The 16,957-nt window shown below is 36.6% G+C and overlaps 1 protein-coding gene across 4 annotated transcripts in view; it reads right to left on the reverse strand.

Annotated features, from left to right (window-relative positions):
• The window catches only part of LOC144070630 (CUB and sushi domain-containing protein 1-like), a 332,478-nt gene that overhangs the window by 199,335 nt on the left and 116,186 nt on the right, over nucleotides 1-16,957 (reverse strand). For all 4 annotated transcript variants that reach the window (XM_077594993.1, XM_077594992.1, XM_077594994.1 and 1 more), the window contains one exon: nucleotides 7,307-7,419. In XM_077594993.1, coding sequence (XP_077451119.1) covers nucleotides 7,307-7,419 — 113 coding nt within the window. The remainder of the gene's footprint in view (nucleotides 1-7,306; nucleotides 7,420-16,957) is intronic.

The following is a 16,957-nucleotide window of genomic DNA, read 5'->3' on the forward strand; positions in this document are numbered from 1 at the left end:
GCCATGAACAAGACATTATCTCTTTCCTAAATGAACGGTTATACCTTATTTTTCTCTCCACTTTTTCCACTTAGAAATCACTAACAGTACAAATGTGCTTCAGTGACTAAATTGACTATATATGTATGTAGATATGTATGTATGTATATATATATATATATATATATATATATATATATATATATATATATATATATATATATATATATCATAATCGATGGCAGCTTTAACTGTTACCTTCCTTTGAATGTCACACAAACAGCATAATGAATTAAATATATTTAATAGGCTTGCCTATGTTTAACGCAGAGCTCCTTTTGATATTCAAGACAGAGTTATAAATAAATCATGTGGTACCACTATGCTTTGTGAGAATCTTACAAAGGGATAATTGGGACAATTAATCCTGTACTCTTTTTTTAAGGTGATCGTTTCAAAGATGCATGAGCAGGTGATAATTATAAAAAATAAAAAAAATAAAAAAAATACCTCTGATGGGGAAACCTGCCACAACTTTTTTGACACCAGTATTTGATTAAGCAGATATGTATGGCTATGGCATTTGTTCTGACATGATTTTTTTAATTAAATCTTTTTTTAAATGCAAACTGCGGCCTGGAAAGTTACCTAATGTTCAGTTAAAATAAAATGTATGCCTGTTGTGATTACTCCTGTGATATGTTAAGTTCAGAGGTTATACAGTAGTTCTTATATGCTAGTATACATTGCATTGAGATTGTGCAGTGATTCAAAGATGCAAACTCAAATCTGACATTTGCCCTAACAAAAATACAAACAAAAAGGTGGTTGACTTTGTAGCCTGGATCAATGTGTGCAACGACTGCCAGTGCCAGAAACAACCGTTAGATGAACCCCCTTCATGGACGGCGTCCTACAGTGTCTCGGTCGATACGCTTTAGTGCAGCAACTGTCTGCTGACATGGCCGGTCATACACACACAAACAAATTTATGTAGCAGGATCTGATCATCAAAGATGTTGAATCCCTTTGTACTTTTTCCTGCAGGTTTAACGATCTGTTTGCGCCAAGAAACACCCCCTACTGAAACCTCTGGCATGGACAACAGTTTTTGACTGTACAGAATACGTGAATAGCAAAAGCAACAGTGGAAAGGACTGAATTGTACAAGAACTGTACATTGTTGAAGTGACGCAATTCCATTTTTTTTTCAACCATTCAGTTGTTATTTGTATTCATCTTTCCAAGCCCTCTAGCGACTTATTTTTAAATAAAGTACATAGCAACAATCCTAACAATGGTCTTTGTGCAGGCAAAAGTATCATTTTATCCACAGTAGGGGGATTAGTGAGATTTACCTTGATAATGATTTGGGAGTCCCCAGTAGGCATAACAGATTGATAGAGTTCGGACATTAAATGTCAGCACACTAAACATGTAGTGGGAGAGGGGATGTTCACACTGATGTGGTTTGGGAGAACATTGTTTAAAAAATGATAGCAGACAATAACACCTTGAAATACAGGTGTAATATTTTCCATAACTACACTCAATTCTTAAAACATCCATCAATTCTTAACATGGCTAAACCTGGTCAGGATTGCGCGGTGCTGGAGCATATTCCTTCAGATAGTATATGTACCACTAGACCATCTGTGAGTTAAAACAATCCTATTTTAATGATCTTTGACATGAATGTAAATACTATTAATCCGTTTCAGACTCCCACAAATGCAATGAAAATGCTTATCATATGTTTTAATAAGGGAAATAGTGCAGTATGATATTGTGCATTTTGAAAATTATTATAATTATATAATTAAAAAAGGAAACTAAAAAAAATGTACGCTTGCCCATTGTTTAATTCATTGCAGTTGTGTGGCTCCTTCTGGTGTGCCCAACCCGACCACCTGCAGTGAGTACAGTACAAAACTCGATTGCAAGGCTTTCTCTTTTTACAGTACTGTTCGAAATAATAGCAGTCCATTGTGACAAAGCAGATTAATCCACGTTTTCAATAACATTTTAATTGCTACAGTCTTGGTGGAGCCTTTGTTTTACCAATGCTCAATGTGAAGCAAGTATAATGGCGAAAGACAGCAGTATTTTAATGTATGTTTTCATGTCAAATAAAAGATATGAGATGTTGGTGGTAAAATCAAATTATATTTGCGAGTGACTTTAATAAGACTTTCTAAGGATGCTATTTTGTAATAGTGTCACATACTACAGTGTTATTTTATTCTAGGTATAGTCTCCACTCTGCCGTTCCTCAAGGCATACATTTTTAATATTTTAATATTTAAATATGCTCACTGCAATTGTGAAAGTCAGATTGCTGTCATGAATACCAAGGATCACCTGACTGTGCTCCGCTTCAGTGAATCTGTATCTTCTATGGACTTCTTTGAATTAAGGTAGTGGATGTTAGAATTTAAAAAAAAATCCAATATTTCTAATACTGTACAAAGAAAACGACAATTTCACAACCCAAATCTACTTGTAATTAATATTTCAATGGCTTATTAAATAACAAAAAAAGAAGCATATTGCTGCATTCATTGCCTTGGCTTCTTCCAAATGTTTTTTTTAAGTACAGTGCAGTTAAATTCTACTTTTTGATGTCAAGCTTTTAACGATTCATAATGGTGACAACCTTCATTAGGCAGGAGAATTATTAAACTCACAGATTTGTCAGTTGCGGGACAGACTCCATCTGCTAGACGGAAAATACATTCATTGGAGTTGCTCTTGATTAGCTTGTTGAGAGAATACTGGGGGGTTTGTGCACAGTGATGCAAATGGTCATTTGTACAAATATATTAACTCTTTGAAGTGTTTGGCAGTAAACATTGTAATGCTGGTTTTGATCAGTGCTTTGATGTGAGAAGAGGAGAGCAAATTCCAGCGCACAATCTCAAGGCACAAATCCATGCAAGACGCATATTCCATTGTAAGTGGTAATATAACATTTGTATTTGAGCAATAATTAACACATCAGCAGCAATCTCATGCAATAAAACATGACCTCGATTAAAGTATGGGCAATACAGTAGGACCTCTGACAGTTTTGTATATCATCTTTAATATACATATACCGTCAATATCCTCCTGACTACCAGTAGTTCAAATTTGTACTCTTTGTACGGACATTTGTAAACCTAAATATCTCCCAAGACGCGAGAGGCTGCTTATGATTTCAGCGCACTGTCTCTCTACGAGCACTGGGCGGAGCGTTGCTTTTTTTGTGTTTTATTTTTGCATTAGTCATTGCAGAATTAAGGGAAAATAGTGGGTCCTAAGACAGCAGGTGCAATGAAGGGTAGTGGGAAGAAGAGGCGTATGATGGCAATCGATATTAAGCAGGAAATAATCGGAAAACATGAGTGGTGTACGAGTGACGTAGCTGGCTCGCCAATATGGGAGGAGCGCCCGGACAAGTGGGCAAGTGGTCGTGCATTATGCTATTGTGAGGACATTTGTGTGCGTCATTTTCGTAATATTTTGAAGGAGAGACAAAAGCAGAAACACTCCAAAATCTGTATACATTAAGCAAAGAAAAAAATAAAATAAAACTACTGCACCATAAAAAGTATTTGAAGGGTGCAAGTAAAACAAGTGCCTGACTTGTATTTTTCCTTAAAACAAGCATTTAGGCTTTAAACTTGAACAAAACACACAAAAGCTGGGACAAATTGAACATTATCTAATTTTGTATATTTTAAATTTCATTCATATACCAAATTGTTTATCTTCATTTATGTATTTTTTAATTTAAAATAAATACATGTTGAGCAGAGGAAAATAGGAGGATTGCATGTGACACGAGTTCTCATTGGATCTTTGTGTCCATTAGAATGCTAAATCACTGTTACTGTTAAATTTGATGTTGATAATGATGGGGACGTTCAGAGCATTTCCCCCCTCTGATCTATTAATATTAAGTTGTTTCCCTAATGTACGATCACAGACATACAAATCCGGCCTGTGCGTCTCCATGCTTCCCTCATGTTCTCAGTCATCTCTCTTATCATTTTAAATGTCGCTATTCTCACCTCTCTCCGCTGCTCTCAACTGGCTTTGGGCCGCAAATTAATTGATGATTATCTTGCCTTTGCAGGGCCTGTCTGCAAATGTCGCTTTTATCAGTGAGGAATTGCTTTCCATTTCTTGTGACTTCATTTAGACGACTCATTCTTACTCTGGACTTCTTTTTTCTCAGACTATGTACTCTTCTTAGGCTTCATCTAATAGCACTGTGTGCACAATTGTAATGCAGATACATCACCTTTCAGAAATTCAGTGATAAGTTTAATATTCGAAGAAATTTTGAAATAGAAAAGATGTCAGTTAAGGTTGAAAAACGGTTTGGAATATCAATGAAAAAAACATTTCATTTCCATCGTGAATAATGTATAAATGAAACTAAAAGGAAACATTACATAAATGGGTGGGAGCAATGGATGAACGCCCTCAAATGTAGCATTATCAAGACAGGCAGTGTCGGATGAGTTGCATTACAATTTGGGCATGGACCACGGATGCTTGGGCCAACGTGTCTGCTAGCGCTGTTGTTTGAGCTTTCACATTACTTATATGAGGACCCAGATGGCGTATAACTATGACAACAAATTTTCTACAGTATTCTTAAAAAGGTCCTGATAAGTATTTATTCAGACACTTTTATCCAGTTTCATGATAATTCAGGAAAAACTATGTCCCTTGTAAACTCAATACAGAAGGATTCCGTTTCTCAAGGAATGGTTGGAAACCCTACTATTGTATTATGTTTAAGTGTGCATGCATGTGACTGTATATTGCGCCCAACAATACGGAATGCCTTGTCAATGTGTTAAATACAGAAATTGAACCCACAACTGAAACTGTGCCTTTAAATACGGTGAGCCTTATAGTTGCAAAAATACGGTAGTTGTACGTTTTGCGTGCAAATGATACTGGTCACAGTGAACAATACCTGTGCAAGAAATCTGGACTGACTTCTGACTAACACAACATGCACACGCCGAGAAATAGATTTTTAAATAAACATGAACATTGAGTGAGTCAAGTATGCATGTAGGGTCATTTTAGTTTGTCTTGGATATTTTCATCTCATTATTCATAGATCAACTCATGTTATACAAGTGTGTGCATGTGTAGATTGTTTGTGTGTGCATTTGTGTGCATTTATGCATCTCGAAAAGGTCAGATCCAGCCTTTGACTGCCAACAGGCACACCGATATCAAACAGTGCTGCTGCTTGCGGACAGGAGGTCAACACACAACAAGCACTGGTGTTAGCTGATGCACACCCAAGTGCAGCAATGTAGAGAACACATGAGGAAGATAGCTTTACATTAATACTCTGTAAACATTCAAAGCAACTCCAACTGATACTGGGGAGACCAAGACAGCAGCAGCGAGCTGCGAGTCGCCCACACAAGATCATTAACATGGGCAGCTTTTCTCATAAATCAACAGCAGAGCTCAGGCTCACTTGGATCTTCCGCACGGGAAATATACGGCCTTTTCAACACAAAACATTGCCCTCTGATTTTTCTGGTTTTAGGATTGAAATTAACACCATATCCAATGACTTTCCCTTTTCTTTTTGATTTTATATCTCAAACTATTTAAAGTACTATCCAGTATTTTTTTGAGGCAGTAAATCACTTTCAGGGACTGTGATTGTCCGTGTGCGGTCGTTTGGTCGCCGGTCTTTTGGTCACCTGGACCCAAACAACGGGCGACCAAAAGACCGGCGACAAAACAAAGGTAAAACAACACGGTCTACGCATCAATAAAAGCCAACAATGGCCCTGAGCAGTTTCACTGAGCGGACGTGGGAGTGTATAAGACTTTGTATGTACATGAGTTGTCCCCTTAGGAAGGGACGTCAGTCAGGGTCTTAACAAGTTCTCCAACAAAACACAATAAAATTACAGGAAATTTGGAGCTTTTCTTTAGCCTAATAATTCATAGGGCATTAAGTATGACTAAATAATAATTCACAGTTTGTATTTAGGGAATTTGAGCAACGATTTAAATGGTAATTCTCAATAACCTTCCGGGCGACCAAAAGACCGGAGACCAAACAACCGAGTACCGTGATTGTCAGTTGGGTACCTCGTGATTATATTAAAAGAGTGAGAGGTGTTTAGTCGCTTGTCTCATAGCATGATTCCCAACATACACCACTAGCACTGGCTGGCTCATTATTGCAGTCATGTCATGTCTTGCCTCAACCTATTCTCTGCTAATTCTGTCCATTCTGGATGTAGCAGTACCTTCCCAGGATAGGGGAAAAAACTCTGGAGGTAATGTTACTGTTGTCATGTACAACAGTTATTGTTAGGTTCTGGGGTTGTTTAGGGTTTTGGTTCATTTTATGTTTGTGCCTTGTCCTTGTGATTGCCTATTGATTTCATCTGTTGCTGCATGCTCCTTGCGTGTCAACCAAACTCTCGTGTCACCCACCTGTTCCTAAATGTCTTGTTATCCCATGTCTGTCTATACAAGCTCTCCGTTTTTGTGTAGTCATGGTCAAAATTGCCATCCCTGTTGCGTTACGATATAGTGATGTTAGGTGTGAATACCTGAGGCCCAGTGCAAGCCTTGTCACTGGTTTGTTTGTATGTTTGTTTTTGATACATGATCTTTCGTTCGCCTCCTCCTCCTTTGTTTGTACTACGTGTCTTGGACATAGCTAGTAAAACATTGCATTATTTACTTTTCATTTCATTGCTTCCCACCACATGTGCTCCCCGCTCATCAAGAATTGAAATCATGTTGTTATTATTCCACATTGTTTTGTATTTGGTCCGTTCTCCAAACGCATTGTCCTCACCCTAACTACTGAAGAAACACTATCTAAATACTAGTAATTAATATGATCCTAGCTCATTGAGCAATAATTAAAGTGTCTTGCATGCATATAATAGTATATTGTCTGTGTTAGGTAACAGAGGGAGCATAACAATGTCCATTGAATTGAAGCCAAATTGTATACATTTAATGTATATATTTATGCTAATGCTGGAGGTTGTATAAATTTAAAAAAGGTACCATTTATGGTGAATTATAGCTGTTGATTTTTTTCAAAGATAAATTGAGATATGACTGTTTTGACCATCGTCACGAAACAAATCGAACTCGTATTTCAAATCGCTGCTGTAAGTGTATCTCGCGTTTTAGTGTTATTATCGTATTATTTGTAGGTGTCACTTAGTTCTCATGTTTGATGACCAGTCAAATGTTTAAAATTGTTAGATCAATTACTAGGTCATACAACAATCTGTTCATAGATACAGTTCAAAAATGGCCTTACCTTCATAAACAGCTTTGAAGCCCTGTGCACTGACAGCGAAATCAGTGGTAAACCATAGGGCCAATATAGATCCAGTGCTGACAATCGGAGAAGGAATCATGAATCCTGACAACCTATAAAACAAAGATAACATTTTAGAAAATTAATTTCAGCACAGCCTCCTCATGAACCAAATTTGAACAAGTAAAAGTACAGCAAGAAAGCAAGAACTATTTGTGCTTGTATAAATGGTACCATTTTTTTTTTAAATCGCAAGCTCAGGAATTTATTCTTGGTCACATTTTTCTTTGTTCACAAAACTTTAAACTTTGAACATTTTTTTTCATTTTTAAATGAGATATTAAATCTGTAACAATCCCTAAAATGCAAAGAAATTAAGAGTAATTAAAGCAGTTTACATTTAAACCAAGTGGAAGTGATTAATGACGCTACAAATTCAATCTCTGATATAAAACTATGGATTTAGCCTATTATACAATGTGCAACAGCCTTCACAAGATTAATAGAGAATGTAAGATGGTGGGAGAGGGAAAAAGGAGGATTCATAGATAAGAAACAAAATAGAGGGTTTAATTTAATCTACAGTCAATGACAAATGTTTTATTATGAAGGGAAATAAGTCAAAGATTCATAGTAATATGGAAGAAATTGTTGCATAGCTCAAACCCTTTAAAGACAAGGGAAGGATTGCCATTTAAAATAAAAAAGAAAAAATATAGGAAGGGCCCTGAAACACTTAATAATACTGAACTACTGAATACTGAAATAATACCAAATTTTGAAGTGTTACATGAATCAAGGTAATTATCAGTTTGTAAAGTCTAGGTATTGATATATGCAGCACTTTTACAAGAAAAGTCATATCTAGTAAGAAGTACTGCATCAGCACCTGCAAGTGTACGGATGTAAAATTACTTTGGTCGATCAATACTAAGATGCAATCATTGCTACTATTCCTTCAAGTACAAACTTCAAGACTGACATTGAAGACACAATTGATTGAAATTGGTTTCCCTTCAAAGATGATGAGCATAACCATTTAAAAGGAGGTGGGAATAAGCCAGCTAATTATAAATGTAGTATTATAAAGAGCCATTTGAAGTGACTTTGGCAGAATATTCTGAAAAGGCTGGCAACCTAAACAAACTTTTGAAAATGCATCTGATCTTCCGCACAAGCAGATGTGATTTGTGGTTTGTTGCTCTCAAACAGTGAATCGGTTATAGCATTTCACTGCTAATTGCAATTACATTTGTGGCCCAAGTTATGAGTTTATGAAGGGTCACTACAGCCAAGTGTGTTATGGTCTAGAATTACGATACAAAATAAATAGTCTTTGAAGGAAATGTTTTATTTTAACACTGGCCTGCACAAATACAGTATGCTTATAGTCTAAAAATTTGAAAAACGCAAGTATAGCCATCCTTCTTTTGCAGAAGAAATAATGCATTTACTCAGAAAATTAAAAAGGGATTTTTTTTAATTACATAAACAATAGAAATGTTAATTCAACAAAATTCGGAACAAATTATCAGGTCTATTAGTTTACATGGAGCTGGGCAGATCTGAAAAATGTTACCCCTAGAAGTACATACAGAAACAATGAGAACAATCCGAGTCATCAATCCAAAAGCAACAGCGGGTCTATGGAAAAAAACAATGGTTGTAAAAAGAATTATTTGGCCTCAAAGCAAGGACAGCAGGGACAGAAAAATAAATTAATAGTGCTTGTGGAAAAAAAAGGATAGATGGAGAAGATGGTTAGTTGAGGAAAAGGAGAAAATTGACATAGGGGGGACTGAACAGAAAATGCTGGTCCCCACCTCAACAGGCCCACCCTTCCCGCGGCTTCACAGTATATACTGCATATTTGTAATACATGATAGGAATTGAGTTTTAGTACGGACTTAAGATTCACAAGATCTTAAGATTGTACAAATAAAATAGAGTACAATAGAGTTAAGGTTAATAAAATGAATTATTGAATATTTATACATATTTACTTTTTTGTCATTTTAGTTGCAACAATGACACAATTGGCTGCCACATTAGAGACACAATACAAAACATTTGTATTGATAAAAAATAACAGGAACTTGCTTTGTGGAATTATACATCTATTTTAATTGTACTAATCAACACAATTATAGGATGTCAAATAGCTGTCAACCTAGTAGAGGTTGATTAGCCTATTAAATAGGCTTTTTGTATCCCCTTCCCTCCCCTTAATGTAAGCTTTTTTGTAATGTTGAATTATTTCCACTTAATGGTTAATTACTGCTAAAGAGCTATGCCTTCAGAGAACAAAAGAAATACTCTGCTACCATTTGGACACGAGTTATTTATAGTGAAATTAATATATAAAAATATCACAAACTGAAAAAAAGTATGATTTCTATGAGCTTTCATTTCAATATTGATGCCATCCATATCTGTACATATAGTACATTAAAATGTGCCAAAGAACAAAAAGTCCTCAGTTTATTGACATCTATGAAATCAGAGAAATTCATTGCCTACAAAATTGTCACTCAGTTAATGAGCAGTAATCTCCTGTACAGATGGGCCATCTTGACGGAGTCATTTATCTCCGCTTCACCTTTTTAGTTTGTCGCACTCTGCACTCATTTCTAATCAGGACAGTGCATTGATCATATGTTAAAATATAGGACAGATGATACCATCGGTCAGCGGTCAGCCTACCAGCTCAGACCATGAGACAGATGCTCAGTGAGTTATCTTTACAGTCAGATGACCAATCAGTCACTTTGCTTGTGTACATTTTCTTGCTGCATCCATCTGTCTTGATGTGCTTCTTTCGTGCTGCCTCCCAGCCTAGAAGACCGACTAATTCTCCCTGTTGCTTTAACAAATGTACAAATCCTCTTCAAAGAATCAGTCTAAGTTGAAGATTGTTGAAAATGAGCAGACTGAACATCATTTAGTATTCAATAGTCAACATGCGTATAAATCTTTTTTCAATATTCAAGTTTTAGTGGATAAAACACTGCCATAGTGATGCAATACAAAGTCAAACATGTCACCCCTCCAAATAAGAACCTGAGTGAATTTGTCATCAGTGAATATCCGGCATGATTTCAACTTGCTGTTTGCAAGCAAACTATACCCAGACACTAAAAATGCATCTCCCCTCAGAGAGTCCAATTTAGACTGTCTTTTGTTGACAGTGAGAAACGACCACCGCACGGTTATGGTGAGAGAAAGAGTTGAGAGGGGGGAGAAAAAGCCTGACGTGACAGCCTATTTGTGGACAGAGGATTCACACCGGCAGGGTCGCTTTAAAATGTCTCATTGTCACAAAGCAGAAAAGTCCCGTGACAACAAAGGTGGGATATATTTCTGCCACCACGGGCTCTCAGCACTGCAGCCAGTATAGGCATGAGAAAACTGCCTTTAACAGACACACTCAGGCAATCATTTATGATTTTGAAGCCTCATTTTGTCTGCCGATTTGGTTAATCATTCAATATTGGCAAGCTTGTTACCAAATCTTGTCTTTGGTGTTTCACATTTAAAAAGGCATGTTTATTTTCAATTGAGTTTGGTATTTACATGTCAGGACTTTTCAGTTAAAAAAAGCATTTGTCCCAAATTTTGGAGCAGCTTGGAGAAAATGTTACAACCATACAATAAAATGTCCATGTAGGCATTCTTGGAATAGTTTGGTGTGAAATAACTTCACACATCAACTACACTGGTAGGAAGGAAGAGACCATTTGTGTGAAAGCTCATGACAAGACATGCCAACATTCTATGAACAGAAAAATGTTTTTTTTTTCCTCATAGTGCAGCCTAGTGGAATAGACAATGTCAGTTCATAATTACAGTGTGTATTAGAAATCTACTATCAGAGATCCCGTTTATTTTTTATTCGAATGTAAAATAACAAATCTTGTTTAAGCAGTGGGTCAGTTTCTGTTGAAAAGAATTGAAACAGGGTGAAAGTGGGCTTTCAAATGGACTTTCCCAATTTGGAATCAATGACGCTTTAACAGCTGGTCGGCCTTTACCGCTCTGCATGATCATGACCTCATGTATTTGGAGAAACCCTAAATGGAAAATTGCCCAGTGTGTCAAAAAGGCTCTCTTGAAAGGGTAAAAAGAGATGGTAAATATGCCAAATGGCAGCCCAGCGGATGAATAGTTAGTGCATCGGCCTCACAGTGGGGGACCTGGATTCAAATCCAGGTTGGTCCACCTGTGTGGAGTTTGCATGTTCTCCCTGGGCCTGTGTGGGTTTTCTCCGGGTACCCCGGTTTCCTCCCACATTCCAAAGACATGCATGGTAGGCTGGTTGGGCACTCTAAATTGCCCCTAGGTATGTGAGCATGAATGGTTGTTTGTCTCCTTGTGCCCTGCAATTGGCTGGCCACCAATTCAGGGTGTCCTCTGCCTCTGGCCCGAAGACAGCTGGGATAGACTCCAGCACCCACTGTGACCTTAGTGAGGATAAATTCAGAAAATGAGAATATGCCAACTGTAACAGTTAACTGGATGTTAGAGAAATAGTCATAATTGTGCTACGCAAATATTCTATTCTCAAGTTAAATTGATATTTCATAATACTGAAGGAAGTAAAATCCATTATCATTGGCATGAATAAAAAAAAATCCATTGAGCATGACTAGTAATCCATTTCCAATAATTACTGTCTTTTGTGATGAAAAAGAATGGTGACGTGAGGAAGAGAAGAACATAGAATGTTCTGATGAACTATACATATGTTTGTGCTAATTATTTGCACTACAGAGCAAGAAATTTTGCATGAGTCAATCGCTAATTTCAGCAGGCAGTTCAATATCGCATTTCACCGGTGGAACTCAACCACAAAAACAGAAATAGCTTGTCCATGCAAAATAACTACAGCTAAAACAGTCCCCTATTTTGATACTGTGCATTTAAATACTATACATTTCATGAACATTTTAGTAATTAAAAATATTCTGTGTTGAACTGCACTAGTGTCACTATGTACAGGAAAAAAAAGCTTCTCGTCAGTCACAAACAGACTAAAAATGAGAACTGACTAAAGATAACCTTTCTCTTCCAGTCATATGGAGCAATTGCTGCTTTCTTCCTCAAAACATTTGTAGAGTAGATGCATGTCTCTGGGGTAAAACTTTTTGTTTTAACATGTCATTCTGAAAATGTGGCCCATTTTTTAAGGCACAGAGGGAAAAGATGAATGGAATGTGCTCATTGGACACTGACTTCAATAGAGACAATGAAAAAAAACGTAAAGTCAGTCAGCAGTCACTGAAGAAACATTGAAACACTTAAAAACAACCAAAATGAACCAGTGAACTAGATTAAATTGTAGACGAATAGAGAAGTTAAACTGGCAGAGATTCATATACAAACTTTTAATCTCTGTTCTGGGTATCATAAATCCTTGGCTAGCATACTTTTCATTTGAGGATATTTTAAGACCAGCTGGGTAAGATACATACAAACAGCAGTCTGAGGCAATGAGTAAACATTTATCTCTGTGTATATATTCTTGTTTGCTAAAAACAGATCTTTTGTTACTAGAAGGAGAGAGGCGCAAAATGATCAGAGAATCATCAACAATTTGATTTATCTTATATTGTCCGTCAATGTCGAATGGAATGCAATTTTGATTGAAACCAGCAGAGGCACCTCTCCTTCCTCATTCAATTTCTACCAGGAGTGGCAAAATGGGAGATTTTAGGACAGGTGTTCAATGTATGAACAGGTGCATGTATTCATGCTTAGAGCTTTATAATTGGAGCCCATTGCCAAATGAATAATTAAAATGCAAATCTTTCATATGGCTCCTATCAAGCAAGAATTTGTTTCAAGATGAAATAACACATTTGGACATTGGTTTTGATCGTTTTACTTAGTTCAATATTTCTTTTAGTCTTAACTTAAAACAAGGCATTATTAAAGTTTAGATCTGAAAGACAAAATAAGGATCATAAATGACTTCAAGTGTGTTCGAAGTATAGAATTTCTTTTGTTTTGTGCCCTACAATTTTGAAAGGGAATATATTATATTCTACAACTCAAAATTTCTTGTCAAAAGAGTAAGTCGATACATCATCCATATACTGGATGGTTTGTGAATTGTTGTGGGTACACAATCAAGGAAAATGATCTCTGATGTGGATTGTGTCTTGGTCTGCAGGATATTAGTTCATAAAAATAAAATGAATTGAAGCAAAATGGAAGCTGGCTGGCAACACTGGCTCTTTTTCATCGTTAATGTGTTTAGTACACTAAAAAGTGGTGAAATGTGAGAAATGGACATGTGCCAAAGAGAGGACTCTTGGCAAAATTTCTCTCCCTGAAACCACAAAACATTTACAGTAATCACTTAAATTAACAAGTGTTTCACTCAAAGAACAACAAAAAATAACGTATAATTTTGACAGCTTGTACATTTTTAAAGACTAATTTTAGATTTCATAAAACAAAGCATGTTTTTGCCAGTTATAAAATCAAATTATGGTGCATTATTGTATTGTTACTCGTCAGAAGAAGAAAAAAAGCAAAGTTATGTAAAGGCCAAAGTCCAAAAATGTTAAGGGACGAATGCAAAACTATTGTTAAAGGAACATCAAATATACTTATTTGTTTTCTTTCTTTGCCTGTGGATGTTATGTGAGGGGCATAGTGTGGATCGATAAAGTTTTGTTGTGAAGCCCCAATGTCTCAAAGTGTAGAGATAGAAACACTTATCTTCAAAAGTCTTCAGTCTTCACTTTGTTACACTTATTATCTATCTGTTTAGTCTGCGATCGCCTAGCCACCGATTCAGGGTGTCCCCCACATCTGGCCCGAGGACAGCTGGGTATGGTTCCAGCACCCCCCCACCCCCCATCCCCTACTCTAATGAGGATGAAGCGGTTCAGAAAATGAGATGAGATCTGTTTAGTTATTCTGCCAGAGGAAAAAAGAAATGCAACAAGAAAAATAACCCTCCACAGAACTATGTATACAAATGTACGTGTACAAGCTCAAAACACATTGTTAAATGTGTCAAACCTTGACCATTAAATACAATCTACGGGGACACAGCCCAACACAGCTGTCGAACTGGATAGCCTCCACTGTAATTAAAGAAAGATGCGACGTTAACCACGTGAGACTCACCTATCCACACTGCAAATGTCTCTTTTGCCTCACTATGCTTCTGCGCGGTCCTCTAGGCACAACCTTGGCAAAAACAGCAAAGAGCTACAAATCTGTTCGAGGCAGGGCAGCTGTGCAATGTTCTGTTTTTCATTCCATTTAAATGAATCGCTTCAATGTGTATCCACGACCCATAGTGATCTAGTTAATTAATTCAGTACAAATTAATAAGGCCTACATTTCAAAACCCTGCATAACTGGATAATCACTTGGCAAAAGTCAATATGCATCCAATGAGGCTGAACATGTGGATGAATGCCGGGTATGTAAACAGAAATTGTGTCCCAAGTGTTCTGCATAAAGTAACAAAGAAAACTTTTAAACACTGAAGAAAAATCAATCAAATTTGGCCTCAGAAAACCAAGTGCCTACAATCGAATTAACCCCCATGAAGACAGATTAATATGCACTTTATTCATATAAAATATCTATAAGAATTTGAGCTTTTAACAAGATAAACCTAGACATTGACACTGTCATAGAGGTTATTATTTAACTATATGCTGTGGTTGTTGTACGGCCACATTTCAAATATCATTGTAATTAGATACTATATACAGATATAATGCTTTTTTTCATTTTAAAAAGTTGCCAATTTCATACAGTCAATTTGCAGTGAGGATTGATGCAATCAATAAAATTGCTGGATTATTGCATAAATTTACACTTGTGTTAAATTCAGGGTTGAAAATGACCACGTAACAGTTGCTCCTTTTATAACATTTTACTCAAATACGTTTCTGTTTAAATTTAAAATCAAGAAGTACAGACGCTCCCCTACTTACGAACGCAATTGGTTCCGAGCGATTGTTCATAAGTTGAATTTGTTTGTAAGTTGATTCAGTGCTATATTTTGTATTATAATTTATGTTTAAGGCCGATATAAGTATATTGAAGGTTTATACAAGTGCATTTGTATGTTTAAGGCTTGTATAAGTAACACGCATTGGTTTGTACTGAAAAAAAACATTTAATAAAATGGAGAGAATATGTACAGTACTGTAGAGAGAGAGATTTATGTATTAGAAACTGGCCAAAAGAAGTGACCTAATGACGATTGCACAGTTTTCTTTTTTTCATCATAAATGATGAGGTAGCACTGTATGGCATCATTCAATTGATTTGCAAACTTTGTGCAACGTTCAATATTTGGGTCCTGCTGCTCGATCTTTCTGTTTATAAATGGTACTGAATGTGCAACGCTCACCACTCTCACGCGCATCAAGCTTCGTTATTATTGCCACTCGTTTCAAATGAAATGGCTTGCCTCTTCCTTGCAACTCCCTCAATAGAAGCCTTTAGCTTTTTACCAACCATATTCAATATTGGATGCATGAGATATTTAATGATACAAATGAAAAAGGTTCTTCGCACACTGGAGATACATTCACGCACTTCCGCATTGCAACGAAGAAGAAGGTAGATGCTGGGTGAGCTGAGCTCTCACAGCGCCAGGCGTCGGTATTAGCGGCGGAAAGAAGTACTACTCCGAAAAAGGGGCGAAATACAAAATTGGACTTGCGAACATTTTTGGACTTAAACGCAATTTGCAGACATGTTCGTATGTACCGTTGTTCGTAAGTTGAATGTTCGTAAGTAGGGGAGCGTCTGTATCCCATTTAAAATTAATTCAAAGAAAAATGGTTGCTTTTTTGTCGGCTGAGACAACACCTTTTTTAATGGAAAAGGTTACTTTTCTGAATGGATGAACAAAATGGGGAAATATCAGAGTGCTTTTCTCAATGTGATTCAAATTATGTAAGGGCCAATCATCTAAACACTCCGGACTGGCACACACAAAAAAAAAATCATATGCAATTTGCAAACATATTTTTTCCTATGAAACCTAAACTAAATCCACGGAAATTTATCGTCTTTTGGCTTTGTCCAGTTAACAAACAAGACAAATACTACATGTATAAATATTGCTAATTATATTATTGTTATTTGTTTATTGTCTGTGTGAAGTAAAATGTCTGCTCTGGGTATTTTTTTAAATTACTTTAGGAAAAGATTTTGCATTTTTTGTCTCCTTTTCCAATCACAATTAACAACTCTTATCTAGCATTGGAAATTGACTCTGCATTGTTCTAAAAGTAAGTTTGGATGTGTAAAAGTGTGTTTGTGTCTGTGTGATTATGTCAGACCACAATGAAACGCATTTAATGCAGTGCTATGGGCAATATCAACAGAAGAGCAACTCCACTAAAGTAGGCCAAGCTTCCCTTCCACACACATACAATCACAGCATCACCAGTCCACTGTGGGGGGAAAGGCATTATTTGACAAACCGTTCAAATTAATTCTCTTTGGTTGTGAGAGAGAGCAAGAGAAAAGAGTGGAAGAAAAGGGTAGGATTAGAGAGGGAAAATGAGCATCAAGAGAACCCCTTTCTTCTCCATGTTCTATCCTCCACCCTCTTCCTGTGCCTGCTATAAGCCTGTCCCATGTGTCAGGTGTGGAAACCCATGA

This window comes from Stigmatopora argus, chromosome 2, assembly GCF_051989625.1.
Source record: "Stigmatopora argus isolate UIUO_Sarg chromosome 2, RoL_Sarg_1.0, whole genome shotgun sequence".
NCBI lineage: Eukaryota > Metazoa > Chordata > Actinopteri > Syngnathiformes > Syngnathidae > Stigmatopora > Stigmatopora argus.